Source organism: Nasonia vitripennis, assembly GCF_009193385.2.
Source record: "Nasonia vitripennis strain AsymCx chromosome 4 unlocalized genomic scaffold, Nvit_psr_1.1 chr4_random0007, whole genome shotgun sequence".
Taxonomy (NCBI): domain Eukaryota; kingdom Metazoa; phylum Arthropoda; class Insecta; order Hymenoptera; family Pteromalidae; genus Nasonia; species Nasonia vitripennis.
This window is the reverse complement of record NW_022279643.1, coordinates 2,986,216-3,004,336: the sequence shown is the minus strand read 5'-3', so window position 1 is coordinate 3,004,336 and position 18,121 is coordinate 2,986,216. Positions and strand designations below refer to the sequence as shown.

General features: G+C 35.5%; 1 protein-coding gene across 15 annotated transcripts in view; it reads right to left on the bottom strand.

Moving 5' to 3' along the window:
* Positions 1-16,395: 16,395 nt before the first annotated feature.
* The window catches only part of LOC100119385 (echinoderm microtubule-associated protein-like 2), an 804,666-nt gene continuing 802,940 nt past the window's right edge, over positions 16,396-18,121 (bottom strand). For all 15 annotated transcript variants that reach the window (XM_031930031.2, XM_031930040.2, XM_031930035.2 and 12 more), the window contains one exon: positions 16,396-16,657. In XM_031930031.2, the coding sequence (XP_031785891.1) occupies positions 16,532-16,657 (126 nt within the window). In that variant the 3' untranslated portion in view covers positions 16,396-16,531. The remainder of the gene's footprint in view (positions 16,658-18,121) is intronic.

Below are 18,121 nucleotides of genomic sequence, written 5' to 3'. Positions count from 1 at the left end.
TGTCGTGTAACTATTATTTTTCCATTAACCAAAACTCTGTACCCAACGCTTTCATAGCCTACGAGTATACCTATGTCAGCTTTTCTATCCCATTTTGATTGTCTTTTTATTTCTGGAACTCTAACAAATACTTTACTTCTGTATAATTTCAGATTACTAATGTTTGGCTTTTTCCCAAAAAATATTTCAAACGGAGATTTATTCTCACTTATATTTGTTATTGTTCTATTTTTTAAATACGCTGCGGCTTTTATAATTTCTAGCCAATACTTAATATTCAATTTCGAATTATAAAGTAAACATCTCGCTGAGTTCATTATTGCCCTATTATAGCGGTCAGCTGTTCCGTTCAGCTCGTGTACATACAGTAGACATGGTTCTACTATTATTCCCTTTCCACTACATAAATCAAACATGTTTTGATTAATATATTCTCTACCATTATCACACCTTAATCTTTTAGTTTTCTTGCCAATTAAATTTTTGACTTTATTTATATAATCAGTAACGAGGTGTGAATTCGATCAACGGATAACTCGTAGAACGACTGGATCGCGTTCCCTCGATGCGGCGGAGGATTCCTCTCCGCCCGCGAAACACCTCCGTTGCATGCAGCTGTTTCAGCTGCTTCTGTTTGCTGGGTCTGCGCGCCGCCCGGCGCGTGCTCGGCTGCTCAACTGCGTTAAATAGGTGCTATTAAATAACGCCCGCGGAGGCGGCAGTATTCGCAGGAAGGAACAGGGATCGGAAATAAGCGAACGAGGTTTAGAAATGACAACTCACGTTAAATAAAAAGACTAAGGTTATATTTGTCAGTCGCGAAATAAACGTGAAGTTACAATAATAAATGATAATACGCGAGTCGCCAACAACTTTGCGACTCGCCGCGACGATAGAATATTCGCGCTCGCACGCGTGTATCGACGTGAAGGTCGCGCGCGCCGGATCACCCTCGCATGGATGATATACACTCACACAGGCACTCTCTCTCTCTCATACACTGCGCGCCACACAAACCTTCTCTCTTTCGTCGAAGACGCTCGTAGTCCTGGACAGGCCGCAAGACTCCGTAACCACCCTGGACCGCTATGCTAAGACTGGGGTCACCTGGCTCCGCGTCACACTCACACACACAAAATGCATCTCGAATCGCTGGACACAGCACAGCACAAACGATACCGCGAGACCTTTGAAATTCTAGCGAAGTCGCGTATATACCTAGCGAAGGCCGAGAGCTATCTGAGCGCGCTCCTGAAGGATTAGCCCGCGCGCACGCTCTATCTATCTCTTTTGCGCCTATTGCCGAATTCCCACGTGTTTATTATCGCGCACGCGACTCTACGCGGTTTCGTCGCGGCGCAGCGGTACTCATACCGCTACGAGTTGGCTGGGGTGCTCAACTCGTTACAAATCTAAAAAATAATTGTACACTTCATCCTTTGATTTTAACGTATATATTGAAGCGCATTTACTAAAATAATCTTTAAAAGTCAAGAAATACTTAGATCCATCAAAACCTTCATTTTTATGTGGCCCATTCAAATCTCTGTGAACTAACTCTAATATTCCATTTGCACCACTACGATTATTTTGGAATGGTAAATCATGCATTTTATTTTGTATGCACGTTCCACATTTTAGCATTACATTTTCGAAACTTTTTGGCATTCCTTCCACTAATTTTTCTTTGCACATTGTATTTAGATAATTTTAATTTACATATCCCAAGATTCTATGAAATTTTTCCTTTTGTGTTATTTTCTCAACATTACTTGCGTATGTCTCTAATTGTTCAACATAACTATTTATTTTATATAAACCATTTTTTTATATGCAATTCCAATCCGATTGTTATTTTCGTTATAAATCTTTGACACATTTCCAATAGATATAATTTTATTCTTATCTGTTACTTTAGCATAACTAATCAAATTTTTATTTATCTCTTTTATATAGAATACATTCTTTATCGTTATTTTAATTCTCTTATTGTTTATCATAAAATAAGTTATAATTTTACCTACTTTAGTGCCTTTTAAAATTCTACTATCTCCGACTTTAACATCAATAGACTTTTTCAAAATTATACTCTTAGAAAAATATAAGTCGCTATTTATAATGTGGTCTGAACATCCACTATCTAAAATCGACTTGATTTTACCCCTATCGCAATTATATACTACGGTTTTGTTTTCCCTTTCATTTTTCTTTTCTATCTCTGTTCCTATTTCGTCTTCTTGATAACCTTCGTTATACGTGTACCTCGCGTCGTGTTGACTCATTCCGTCTGCACGTGGTTGCCAGCCTCTGCCCCGTCCGCGTTGACCATAACCTTGTCCGCATTGACCATAACCTCGTCCGTATTGGCCATAACCTCTGCCTCGCTGTTGCAGTGCACCTCCTGTCCACTGCGCCTCAGTAGTAGTCTCTCGTAGTTTCACTTTTATCTTCAAAAATATATTTTTTCAATAACCAGATTTTCTTAATCTGTATTTTTATTTGCGGCTCTAACTTTACTGTATTTATTTCAAGCTTTTCAGAATTTTCTTCTTTTACTTTTACTTCACTACCAGCAACACGTGGGTACATAACCTCACTAACATTTTAACCATGCTCTGCTACAATGTTAATAAATAAGGGGTTTGGTGCAATAAATAATATCACCCATTGTTCCAGTGGACTTTTCGGGTTAGTGTAGTATCTTTATTTAATACGCATCGTTGGAGATTAAACTTATATCGTCAGATACACACAACATGTGCTCGGGCTTGCTATTTAGCCATCCTACACTCTGGGCGGTCGAGCTGCTACTCTGACTCTATACTCACGCTCTCACACTATACCTATAGTTACCGCTACCGCGCGCTAGTCTATCCTGCTTGCTATAGTCACGCACGCATGCTTGTTCACATACTCTCTATTGTGTGTACGGATAGTAGCATATCAATTACTCATACATAAATAACATCAAAGAACACAATCGGTATGAAATGAGCGTACGCGCTCATTCTAACCACATAACCGCATTTGAATTCAGCCATTAGTTTGTTTATTTACATTCAAAATTCTAACTCCATAATAAGGGATAGAGAGACTATGTTGCTGACGATCCCGGTAAAGAGCAAAGATATATAAAGCCATAAAAAAAACTAATTTTTAGAACTTAGGCATGAAATGAACCTCTTTTCGCCAGAAAGTAGCGTACAAAATTGTTCATTACAAGCGTGTGTATAAAAGTTTGAACTTGAGCGGGGAAAAATAAGATCATTTTTCGCCAAGGAAAAAAAACAGATTATTTTTCGTCAAGGGGAAAAAAGGACATCTTTCCCCGCTATAAATGTGTTAATCCCCGCAATAAAAGGTTTTGCAAATTTTATAAATTGTTTCAAATATACGCTTACTAACAACTATATTGTGCAGGACTTGAAATGCACGATTTCATACGCTACTTTCTGGCGTTGAAAAAAGTCCTTTCATGCCCTCGTTGTAAAAAATACGGTGTGTACCATGGGCAGAAAGGCTATTTCAGACTCGGGTGAGGTGTTTTCAGCACTCGACTTCGACTCATGCTGAACACCTCACCCTTGCATGAAATAGCCTAATTGCTCCCCTTGATGCACAATGTACTATTCTCGCTTACATTCTCTACACCTGACACAGTTTATTTATCACGTCAAAACTATAGAGCTTTTATATAGCGCTTTCATACTTGAAATGCAGCTTGTTACATTGTTGCAATATTTAATTAAAAAAATTAATTTCATATCAAACGCTTTGAACCTTAATGAGTGCTGATAATCGAAACAAATTAAGAGAAAAAAGTTATACTGGAATGTATCATTCAATTAAACTAGGACGCCCCACCCCCGTGCTCGCTTCGTTCGCCAACCCCCATCTGTAAATTTTAGTGTCTGTTATATTCTGATGTATTATAAAATATGTTATATTCTATTTCATGTATATTGATTGTTTCAATAAATGGAGAGATTCCATTAGATTATGATCTTTGTGTTTATCCAAAAATTCCTCCAAAAGAAGTAGGTCCAACTTCTATTCTGAATAAATAATCTTTTCATATAGATCCTATGATTTTCCCTGTAATGTTTCCTTACAGAGATATAGGATGGAATACTATATTTAAACAAAATCAAAATATTGATAAAAATTGATCTCCATTACAATATTACTTGTATAGATTAGCTTATAGGCCTATGTCAAAATATAGCCCTATTCTATATTGTGAAAGATTAACTCAACAGTATATTATTCAAGCTTATGTAGTTATAGAATACTGTAGACTCAATTTTTGCTTCCTCCTAGAGGAAGATTTGTAATAGTAAAATTTTGAGTTTCGTCAAAACTGCTAAAAAATACTTTTTGGTGTGTTAAGAGTTAAAATCAAGTGTTTTTAGAAAATGTCCGTATGGATGTGTGTTTGTGTATGTATACCGTAATATTTCTGGAACTACTTCGTCAATATCAATAAAATTATTTTTTATATCAATAAAAACTATTTGTTATGGACATTTTTTGATTTTTGAAAAACACTATTTTGCGTTTTTTAAAATCATCTTATTGTTACAAACAATTCAGCTATAATGCATTTGAAAGAGAATAAAATTACCTACTTTCCCTTGTTTGGTCCTTGCGATCAACCGCTCTGTTCGGCAAATAAAATGAAAAAGGTGAATTTAAAAAAAAATCATATCTCGGAAACTAAACATCATAACCTCACAAAAAAATGTCGATGGGTCACGTGTCAAACTATATCCCATTTACATTTCAAGTAAATTGAATACTGATTTTTTCGGTAATAAATCGAAAACTGAAAAAAATGTGTTTATTTTGTGCCTCGATTACAGACGCAAAAAGGCTTTATTGCACTTGAGATTTTAGGAAAAAGTAGATGTTTTATTTGTTTTGGCTAAGTTTATTGCACAACTTTTAAATCCCTATGGTTCTTAAGATATCAAGGTTTCAATTTTTTTTGAAATTTTTTTGATTATTTATATCTCTAAAACAATAGTCAAATGCTTTAAAATACATTTGGTGATTCACCGTAAAAAAAGCTATCCGCTGCTAAAATTTGAAACGATTTCGTCGAGCGGTTCTCAAGTAAAGAGCTAAAATGTAAAAATTGTTTTCTTGAAAATTGCGCGAGCGACCTATCTAATGAATAGCCTGTTGTTTTGATGGTAAGGTTGTTGGTACACATTTAAAAATGCGTGAATTTCTGTGAAAAAAATTGACGACAGCGTTCGTATGCTATAATAAAAAAAAACAGAGGGGTCTGCAAACTTTTGGACATTGAACCATCCAAAACTTATGGATTAAATTATGTATCAAAAACTGCCTCATACATTAGCAGGCAGATATAATGTATATAAAAACAACATTTTATTTATTGGATCTATAAATTTAGTTGGAGAAAGCTACGTGCCAATGAATTGGCAGCGGTTTTGTGATATAATAAAAAAAAAATACGTGTTGAATGTTACCAAGGCCTTGTAGATCATGTATCAAAAAGTGCTCTTAATAATAATAAAAATTTGGAAATAACAAAAGATTAGGTAATTTGTTTCTTTTACCGTCAACAGATATAAAAAGTCCTAGGTAAATGCAGCAAAAAGAATTAAAAAACCGCTGCCAATTCATTGGCACGTAGCTTCTTCCAACTAAATTTATAAGTCCAATAAATAAAATATTGTTTTAATATATCTATATATCTGCTTGCTAATGTATGAGGCGATTTTTGATACACAATTTAATAAAAGTTTTGGATAGTTCAATGTCCAAATGTTTGCAGACCCCTCTGTTTTCTTATTATAGAATATGAACACTGTCGTCAATTTTTTTTCACAGAAATTCACACATTTTTACATGTGTTCCTAACCAACCTAACCATCAAAAAAGCAGGTTATTCATTAGATAGGTCGCTCGCGCAATTTTCAAGAAAACGATTTTTACATTTTAGCCCCTTAGTTGAAAACCGCTTGATGGAATCGTTGAAAATGTTAACAGAAGATAGCTTTTTTATAGTGAATCACCAAATAAAATTTTGAAGCATTTGACTACATTGTTTTAGAGATATAAGAAATCAAAAAATTTTCAAAAAAAAAATTGAAACCTTGTTATCTTACGAACCATAGGGGTTTGAAAGCTGTGCAATAAACTTAACCAAAACACATAAAATATCTACTTTTTCCCGAAATATCAAGTGTAATAAGGTCTTTTTGCGTCCGTAATCGAGGCACAAAAAAAAACTCATTTTTTTCAGTTTTCGATTTATTACAGAAAAAATAAGTAGTCAAATCACTTGAAATGTAAATGGGATATAGTTTGACACGTGACCCATCGACATAATTTTTTTCGCGAATTTATGATGTTTAGTTTCAGAGATATGAATTTAAAAAAAAAATCGCCTTTTTCATTTTATCTGCCGAACAAAGTGGTCAATCCCGAGCACCAAACGAGGAAAAGTAGGTAATTTTATTTTCTTTCAAATGCATTATAGCTGAATTGTTTGTAACAATGGAATGATTGAAAAAACGCAAAATAGTGTTTTTTAAAAATCAAAAAATGGTCATAAAAAATGTAGTTAAGAAATTAAAAAATAACTGTTTTTCCCGAATTCAGAATCCAAAAATATATATGCATGTCAAATTTTATTGATATTGACAAAGTAGTTCCAGAAATATTACAGTATACACACACAAATCCATACGGACATTTTCTAAAAACACTTGATTTGAACTCTTAACACACTAAAAAGTATTTTCTAGAAGTTTTGAAGAAACTCAAAATTTTACTATTATAAAGCTTCCTCAGGAGGAAGCATAATTTCCTCCGGGAACTTCATGCAATGATATTGCAATAATCACTGTTAGATTATTTTTTTCTAAATTTCGAGCAACGCTTACTAATATTCCGAGTGGAAGAATTTTTGGAAAAATTATTGATTATGTGTATGTGACTAAATCTCAAAAAAGAGGTCTTCCTTATGCACATTTGTTATTAATATTGAATCATAAGTCAAAATTGGCAAATCCTAAAAAAATTGGTGAACATATTTCAGCTGAAATTCCTGAAGATAGTGATGTAATATTACAAGAATTAGTATTCAAGCATGTGTTACATGGTCCTTATTCGAAAAACACTTGTTAGTGTTATAATGAAACTACAAAAACTTGTTCAAAAAATTTTCCAAAATCTTTTTGTGATTTAACATAATTCGAATAGAATGGTTTTCCTAGATATTGTCGTCAGAATAATAAAAACAAAAACTACGTCTATAACAAAAGCCTTTATGGAAAAACTGTAAAAAATACAATTGCCAATTGCATTTTTAATGTTGAATATTATGCATCTATTATGAGTCTAAAATATTTATATAAATATTTACACAAAGAACGCGATCGAGCTTATATTAAAATGAATAAAAATAATGAAAACACTATAATATATGATGAACTCACAGAATACATGGATTATAGATACGTAGATCCAATGGAAGCTGCTTGGCGTATCGTAGAATTACCTATTTGCGCTTGTTCTTATAGTGTAATTAAATTAGCTGTTAATTTAGAGAATCAACAAAAAGTAATTTTTGATGAAAATCATATTGATATTGATTCTCCTAATCATAAGATAACTTTAATAGCATGGTTTAAACTAAATAGAACAGATAATTATGCTAAAAAATTATTATATTGGGAGGTACCAGAGCTTTATAGTTTCACTCAAAAAAGTGGATTAAACGTAAAATTATTCGAATACCTTAAGAAGATTAGTTTGTGTGATTCCTAACGAACGTGAGTGTTTTCATTTGAAGTTAATATTACATAGAGTTAGAGGTGCAACATCGTTCGATGATTTGAAAAAATTTGAAAATAAAACATATCAAACCTTTACTAAAACAGCGTTAGCCATGGGATTAATAAAAAACGATAAAGAAATTTTTTACACATTTGATGAAGCATGTACAATTAATAAAAAAATTACGTTTATATTTTGCTTGATTTTTAATTGTTAACAAGTTACCATTGGCAAAAAACTGTTTGGGAAAATTATAAGAATTTTTTTTTGTGATGATTTTGTTGATAATGCAGAAAATGAAGCTTTACAACATATAAATAAAATTTTAGATAGAGAAAACTATAAATGTTTAGATTTTTGATTACTAGAATCTGTTTTTTAATTAAATGATATAACCGTTTAATTAGAATCTACTATAGATGACTACAAAAAAATATTCACTTAATTATATAAATAACTTAATAATGATAAAAAATATATTTATGATTATATAACCAAATTTCCTGAAAATGAAAAAATGATATTCATCGTTGGACCTGGTAGTACAGGGAAAACGTTCGTATATAATACTTTAATTTATTATTATTTGAATAAAAAAAAAACAAATTTTGCCAATGACTTGGACAGGTATTACTTTTATTTTATTACCTAGATGAAAGACAAGCCATATAACTTTTAAATTACCTTTGAATTTAAAAGATATAAAAACAGCAAATTTAAAACACGCATCTAATAAGACAAAAATTAGAGAATCTAAAATTATAATTCGGGAAGCTTCCATGATAATACTATACGTGATTGTTACACATTAGAAAATGTTCCTTTTGCTGGAAAATTAGTGATTCTAGGTGACTATAGATACTTCCTGTTATAAAATATGTCACTAAATTTAATGTTTTAAAATGAATCTATAAAAATTCAGATTTATGGATAAATTTCAAGGTATTAAAATTAAAAACTAACATGAGATCAGAAAATAATGATTTCTCATCATTTTTATTAAAAATTGGTAATGAAAAAATTGAAATAGGGCTTGACATAATAATACAATTCTACATACACTTACTGTTCCGTCGAGACCCGAGAAGAAGAGTTTCGTCGTGAAAACGGTGTCGAGCGAACTCCGCGAGGTCGACGTAGAACCCGTGGCGCCATCTCCCGTGCTCGAGTTGAGCAAGCGACATCGCGACTTGCTGCGCTCGCCGACAGCGCCGCCGGCCTCGATTCGCGCGCGGTCGGACGAGCGCCGAGTCAGTTCTCGATAAGACGCCAATCAGTTGACAGCTCGTGCTGTCTTTAGCTAGCGACAAATCGAACGACTTTTCACTTTGCGATCTCGCTCATCCGTACGTCCGCCGAGTGTTGTGGTGCTGGTGCTTCCGCTAATCTCTCTCTCTCTCTCTCTCTCTCTCTCTCTCTCTCTGGATCTCTCTCTGGATCTCTCGTCCTCTCTTGGTTTCTCTCATTTTCTCTCTTTTTCTCGCTATCACTGCTTGCACGCCGCGTTTGGATCGCCACTGGTTCCGCGAACGTGGTTGCGCGCGCGTCGAAACGTGCAAGTCGGTAGAATTGCGCTACCGATTTGAGTCAGCGGAACTGCGCCGCTGACACGAAGCGAAGATTCTCTCTGAGAATCGTACAAGTTCACGACACACACACACACACACACAGTCCACACTTCTTCTATTCCGCAGCTTGTAACATTTTCGAGAGGGGTTTTATGTCGGACGGCTTTCCCCTCTCATTTTGAGCATATTAAAAACACACTCGTTTTCGCTCAACCGAATTCTCTTATTTCTCTCCCATACCTATCTCCTCTGCGAATTTCGAAAACAAGAACAAGCGGGAATCCACGCCAAGGGGCTTCCCGCGCGACAATTTACTTACTTGTTCCTCTTCTACAACGTACCCCCGCAAAAACACTACCGAAGCCATAAATTCAATGGCCTTGTTCAGTTCAATTTTAATTAGATAAGTTTAGGCTTTTGAATTTCACGCCGCTGCGCCCTCTTCGTTGCAACGTTGAGTAGCGCATGCATGCGTCGAGGCGCGCCGCCGGCTCCGCCCGCGAGCGCGCGAAGGGCCCGCGCGCGCTTACTCCTGTTAGGACCGCCAAACGACTCGTACGTTTGGCTTCCTTGCGCTTTTCTACGTTTGCTTTGTAAAGTGTATTTGAAATCTGCTCTTCTAAGAGCAATCACTGTTCACTTCGTCATGCTTTAGTGTTCTTGCATTTTGCGGAAATTTCGCGATCGTGTCGTTCGCGTGTATGTCTGGTGCGCATGAGTGGGTGCCTCGAGACGTTAGGCTAAGTGTGCTTTGGAAAGGTGCCCACATTGTGGACGTGATTCCTTCCAGGGCGAGCGAGTTGCGGCAACACCTTGTTGCCCTTGTGCCAAGCGAGACTTCGGGGCGCGCTTGGTACACGGTTGGACACGGACCATCTTCTCGCTCCCCAGGCCCGGCTTGCAGATCTCAGGGATCAGGACGCAAGCAGCGGCGGACTACGGCGAAACCAGCACAGCGTCTTCTTCAGCGCTCTTTTATTTCTTTGCGATATTGCGGTAAGAGAGCTCTCTGCGTGCGTCAAAGGTACCTCGCGTCTTTGCGTCTCTGCGTGCGTCTTTTTGGATAAGTTTTTCTTCTCTAAAGTCACTTTTCTTTTCTTCCATTTGTATAATCTCATTTTCTTATTTTCAATAAAACTTACACTTGCTGAGGCTTTTCCCTCTGATCCGTGAGGGTTTTTACGCCACAGCAAGTGCACATTTCTTTTACCGCGAAATAGTGTGTTTTTAATTAAATAACCCTTCACTCACTCAATCCCTTTCCTTGTCGGAACTCACTCTGAGTTCTTCCACTCACTTTTTAGATTAATATTCAGGACTCTTTAACAGCGACCAAGGAAAAGCTCGCGTTGTGCTTTGTAAAAAGTTTTATACTTTGGTAAACAATTTTTCTGGGTTATAAATTCTTAACAAAAGAATTGCGAATCGAATTATCTACAAATTTGAAAAATAGCACAAAGGCAGAGCAATGATTTTCTCAGTAGGCACTATCATTCATTATTGCATTCTACATGCTGAATCGAGTTATCTAGTAGTAGTAATCGAGGATAATAATAAATATAATAATAGAGAAGCACTAATTGAAGGACATTAATTAAGAGACAAAATTTATGAAACGGTGGCGACAGCGACGGCGAAATTTGTGTATAATAAAATAAAATTGCACGAGGTATGGGATCGTAGTGTTGGACACCGGGATCGGCGTCTTCAGTCGGTTCTCCAGGGTGATCTTCGTGTTGAACATGATCGAGAGCACAGAAGCAGCAGCAGCAGATACGCAAATTTTAGCTGCATTTTCAAAAGTCTTTGGAGAATGCAAGAGGTCGAGTCGCTTGACGAGTGCTGAATGGACGGATCTGCATGACACGCAGAGTTTCCGATATGGCCCATATACTGCAAAACGCACTCGTGCAATTTATGTAAAGCGTAATAGCCGTCATCTGTTATCGATCGCCTTCCACATGCCGTATCAATCGCCTCTGTTTATGCTTTTGGTTGTTGGCACGTACATCGTGGCATGCATGAAGAACAATAGAAGGAGAAATGAAACAAGCAAATTACTGACCGTTTTAAAAAGGCTCTTGCACCGGCAACGAGCCAGTCTCTGTCGGGTCTCCAATCTGTAAGGACGTATCAAATAAACGTGATTGAAATCCATACCCAATTCCATTACTTACCTGCAAACCTACGTACACATGGCAACAAGTACACTTAATTGGCGCTGCGGACAGGATACAGCGAGACTGCCGAATCAAGATTCTCCTCCAATCTCGTGACGGAAATCATCAGAGAGGAAGCAGCTGATGTCTTAACCCCTTTGTCGCAGTATTTTTGGAACGTCAAGTTTGAAGCATACCTTCAAGCAGGGATTCACTTGGAATCATCAAAAAAGAAAGTAAGTCTTTGAAATTCCTTATTCTCCTATTTTTACCCTATCCTTAAATACGACTGATCTAAAAGCAAAATGGCTCAAGCCGCAAATCAAATCTCAGTAAAGCAATTTAAATTGAGATTAACTATGCGGCTCGACGCGATACCAATAAACAAAGCTCCTCTCTCACTTTCTCCAAACATGTGATAAATTTGTTGAAAAGTTAATCACTACGGAAGAAGCGTTAAATACAGCATTATTTCCGTTAATTAAATATAGAATTTGTGAAGAAGCTTTAAATTTAATAGTGGCAAATAATCCAGCAACATGGAACGAATGTTAAAATCTATTAATAAACAGATATAGTGATTCTAGCTCGGAGGACTTACTATTTAATAAACTTAGCTCTTGTTTTCAACTATCAAATCAAAACTATGAAAAATATGCTGATGAAATTAAAAATCATTTAAATAAACTAAAAGAGCATATTCACTTAAACAATCAAGATCGTGGCTTGATAACCATGAAGATTGGGTTTTATGAAAAAGTAGCAAAGAATAGGTTTATAAACGGTATAAAAGAGCCGTATCACACACATCTTACGCATTTTGGATTAGAGGATGTAGAAGCTTGTCTGATAAAGTGCAGGAAGCTTGAAAATCATGAGCAACAAGCCGCATGTTTAAATTTTGCGAGATAACGTGATAACAAACGAAAAACTAACAATGCAAATAATAATTCAAAAAGCACGAACCCGTTTAAAAAACAAAGAAATAACGGATTGTTCAATATGTTCAGAGCGAATAAAAGTCCATTTTCATTTACACCCAGACCCGCGAATGCACAAAGTAATTTTGCACCGACGTTTGCAAATAATTTCGGAAGACCTACTCAGAACCCTCAACCTATACCGATGTCGGTTAATACTAGAAACACCAATAGGTCAAATAATAATCAAAATAACCGGTCAAATAATTTCGCCCCTCAAAATAAGTTCTTTATAAGTCCCGAACCACCGAATTTTATTTCCGAAGAACTGCATTATCAGGAAGAGCAGCAACTAGAGGAAGTAGTTTATAACGAGGAACAAGAAAATATTAATGGAGATGATAGCATCTATGAAAATCAGGAGAATGTAGAAACTGAAAATTTTCAGCAGGATTCCAATCCAACCGAAAAAACATAGTGAATTTAAATAGTATAGGCAGTTCACCTGAACTACCACACATAATAACTACAAATCTATCGCTTAAGGGGGCACACCACCTTTGAAATTAAAATCAAAATTTTTCATTAAAAATTTATAAATACTTATAGAAATAAACCAAATTTTTATTACTATTCTTAGACATAATTACCTTTATTTTGATGGTTTTAGACCTTCTATATTCCTCTATAATACCTACATATAGTAGGGAGACCATAATTCACTTACGGTAAGATTCCAACGGAATGAATGGCCCAAATGAGCTCAAACTCTAGGATATTGTTTAAAAGTACATTAGTTATGGTATGAATAAGGGGATTTGGTTTAAATTTCATAGAAAAAGTTTTATAAGCATATTACTGATTTTTTATCAATTTTTGATTAATTTTAACATGACTATCATGTAACTTTTTTCTTTGCCCTTTGCCAAGGATGGATGATATTATAGAGAATTTGGGAAAATGCACATATTTTACTACATTAGATTTAGCACAGGGATTTCATCAAATACCAGTTGACAAAAATTCTGTGGAGAAAACAGCCTTCACCGTGGAAAGTGGACATTATGAGTACTGCCGTATGCCCTTTGGTTTAAAGAACGCACCAGCTTCATTTCAACGGTTAATGGACAAAATTCTCAGAAAATATTTACACAAATTTTGTTTTGTATACATGGACGATATAGTTATATTTTCCAAGTCACTGCAAGAACACCTACAACATCTAAAACTAATATTTGAGGAACTTCGGGAATATGGTTTAAAAGTGCAACTTGATAAAATTGGATTTTTACAAAAAGAGGTACCCTTTTTAGGACATATAAATACACCAAGAGGAATTAAACCAAATCTTGATAAAATCAAAGCCATTATAGAATATCCAATCCCAAATACACAACAAGAAATTAAAGCATTTTTAGGATTAACAGGATTTTATAGGAAATTTATAAAAAATTATGCCAAAATATCAAAACCATTAACGAAGGTGCTTAAGAAAGAAGAAAAAATAAACATGGAGGACAGACAATACATAGAAGCATTCAATGAATTAAAAGAATTAATCGTCAATACACCAATACTTGCTTATCCAGATTTCACAAAAGTATTCACTATTACAACAGTAGTGTCAAATGTCGCAATTGGCGCCGTTTTATCACAAGATAAACATCTCATATCAATTTTTTCAAGAACCTTGAATTCAGTCGAACAAAACTATTCGACCATCGAAAAAGAACTACTAGCAATAGTCGAGACGTGTCGACATTTTAGGCCATATATACGGAAAAAAATTTACAATCAAAACAGATCATAAGCCGCTTACATGGCTCTGATCTTTAAAAACACCAAATTCACGTTTGATTCGATGGAGAATAAAATTGGAAGAATATGACTACAATATTAAATACAATAAAGGATGTAAAAATTATGTGGCTGACGCCCTAAGCAGAATAGAAATTAATAATCATGAAGAGGATGACGACTCACTTCACTAGAGTTACACGCAGACTGAAAGATTTGAGTATGTCCCGCGCTTCTCGTCTGTTCGGACGCGTGTTTATGCGCATACGGTATTCTATCCCCGCTGCCTGCTAAAGCGGACAGATTCGTTTTGCGCGGACGTTGTTGGTGTCCCAGCAGTAAAGTCACGCTGTAGTATCGCGGACTAGGAAATGTCCAGGACTATGTTGCTTGCCCTTACCTTGTGTATCTTATGGTGTTGTCAACAAGCGTGTTTACACCTTCTGTTCTCGTATCGATGGTTTTAGGTTGTATTATGATTATTATTCATTATTAATAATAATTATCCACTGATAAATTGTTATGATTTTTGTTTTATTGGAGACAACCCGGAACTCAGCAGATGTTACAGTTGTTGTATGGTTTAGTTATTATAGTATCGTTGTTATTACGTTGTGCGGTGGTTTCTTTATAATTACTTTTGACGCTTGTACAATTAAGCTTGACTTACGATATATTTATATATTCGTTCTCTTTCGTGACCTGGAAAATGGATAGTCCTTCGTGGCACGTCCGATACTGATTAGCCTTAACTCTACATGATTACTTGTGGCAAGTTTTATGATCTTATCTAAGCTGTGTTACCACTAACGCCAGATTTATTAACGGGCCCTTTGCCTATTGCACGATGCAGATTCTCTACCAGAAAACGAGAAGTCTACTATATCTCACACACAGAGTTTGAGTGGTTTGCACACACTCAATAAGCGATGCGTACTGAGAAATATCACTCGTACTCGCTGACCGGGTACAGCCACACGACAACAGGTTAATTGTACAAAAGGCACTCCTTGGATTGTTTCCTGGCTTTTTAAATCCTCGGTGACAATTCAAGGAGTTATGAAATTAAATGAAACGAGGCAACGATCGACCAATCAACATCTGACGGGCAAGGATAATGTACAAAAGTAAAAGAAGTGCTGACTCGTAGGTCAAAGCACTCGCTCCCATGTGCGGCGATAGGTTTCGTACTGTCGCAATCGGTTTAGTATACGTCGTCTGTATAAGAGCACGAATGCAGTCGTACAGGAGTTATACATATACGTAAATACTAAAATATGTATGAACATGGGACATTACAGAATCATTCAAGATGTTATAAACTTTATATATATATATATATATATATATATATATATATATATTTATATATGTATATTTGACAAGTATACAAGTATATCTATATATATTGATCGGTGCGTGAAATTACCAGCATTCGTCTGAAACACGGTTTTGGAATTAGTTTTCGCCGCATGGAAGACAGAGAGTTTTCGTTCTCGTTGCGAGCTCGCAACACGTACTATTCAATGCAAAGGTTTCTTAGCGAGCTAGTCATCGCGGCAATCTCGGTTTTCGTGCGATCCTTCGTTACAAGCCCTCATTTCATTCTTGTTTTCGTCACAAAATAACTTTCGGTGCTGGCGTTCGCGGTTGTCCCAAAATGCGTGCGAGTCTTAGGAGCGTCGATATATATATATATATATATATATATATATATATATATATATATGCGTGCGTGTGTGTGTGTGTGTGTGAGTGTGTGTGTTTGTATGTGCGGTTGTTCTTTGTCAAATCGAAGATCAAACATTTTTTTCTTCTTCAACCCACCGTAAATATGTACCAGAAACAGTTTCCAATGCACCTGAATAAAATTAAGAAATATAGATAGTAGGACCCTGAAGGACCGGAGAACCGGAGAAAAAGTGTTCATGCTTAATATAATGTATAGTTCAATATAATATAATATTTTCCACATTTCATACAAATAAATCGGGGTTGGCGAGCAAAGCGAGGGTACTTCCCTAGTAAGTATATAAATAATAATTGAGAGAGAGAGTAATTGAAGGGGAGTAAATGAGGGGAAAATTCTCAAAACGGCGGTGGTGAAATTTCTTTTACAATATAAAGTAAAACATGTTTTGTCTCACGCTCTGATTTTTTTTTATTATACATTACAACAGTTTTATTGTCTGATCATATGATATTAATTATAATCTTGATCCTTTCATATCCTTCTGTGATACAATTTACATTTCAATAAAAAATAGCTGATTTAATTAACAATCCACTGAAGAATACTGGTATCGGTCCCTCCGTTTGATATTAATCGAGTGTCATCGTGAAGAAACGCTATGTTTGTTACATTGTTAAAATGTCCATTATAGTTATGAAATAAAGACTGAAACAAAAAAAAAATTAAATGTTCTTATATAATTTAATAAAATCTTATAATCGATTATAATAATAATGGTACCAAAGTAAAATGTAAGGAAATTTATAAGACGAAAAAAAAGCTTAGAAGAAAACGTATAACCGAAGGAGTAGCAGAGAATTTAAACTTAGGGTTAGATTTTTAAGGAATCTTGTACGATGGGCTTTTATAACTCGACATGCCAAGTGACGTGAGCAACGGTTATAATGGTGTGGGACGTGGACTTAGACTGCAATACCGACTAGCGCTTAATAAGACCAAAATTGTTCTATAATGAAATCTTTAAAAAAAATTAACTTCAAAAAAGTAAAAGGTTCGGCGAGTTTAATATATTCCGCAACGAAATCACAGATAGAAAAGAACTAGGATCAATCAAACAACGTCAAGTTTATTATATTTATTTGTAATGAAGCGAGGAACAACTCAAAGTCATTACTATGTAACTTGCCATGCCCGTTTCATTATACTTATGATGTTTATATGACGTCCTAATACATAAAAAGAAAATTTTAGTTGTTCACCAATAAACAAAATGAAACGGGTATGGCAAGTTACGTAGTAATGATCTTGAGAGTTGTTCCTCGCTTCTTTACGATTAAATATAATAAACTTGACTTTGTTTGAATCATCTCAGTTCTTTTCCATCTGTCATTTCGTTACAGAATATATCTAACTTGTCTAACCTTTTACTTTGTTAAAGTTAATTTTTTTTAAAGATTTCAATCCTTTTTAGTAATCTTTTCAAAGTATTTCATATTCGACGTCGTACAAATAAAATATAAGCATCATTAGCACTTTTCGACTACAGCTTTTTTGAACCATTTTTATCACTAACATAAAATTACTGATTGTTCTGATATACATCACCCTCGAATTATTTCTATACCTAACCAAAAACACGGTGCGAACTACCTCTACCTCATCATCAGCCACCCTTTACACCTAGACACCGCCCTCGTATGATTTATTTACCTAGACAACAAAAACCACGCAGCGCACCACCTAGACTTTGTCATCGGCCACCCCGTACACCTAGACACCGCCCTTGAATGATTTTTACACCTAGACACCAAAAACCACGGAGCGCACCACCTGAACATCGCCATCGGCCACCCCGTACACTGAGACACCGCCCTAGTATGATTTATATACCTAAACACCAAAAACCATGGAGCGCACCACCTAGACGTCGTCATCGACCACCCTGTACACCTAGATACCGTACTTGAATGATTTTTATACGAAGACACCGAAAACAACCTGAACCTTGTCATCGGTTACCCTGTCAAGCAAGTTACTGTTACTGTTCCGAAACGCAGAATATGCATCGACAACCCCTTAATTCTAAATATCTTAATATATTATTATATTTTCTTGAGAAAACAATTCATATCTGTATATAGCTGTGCGACTAACTTCACGGTCCTAACA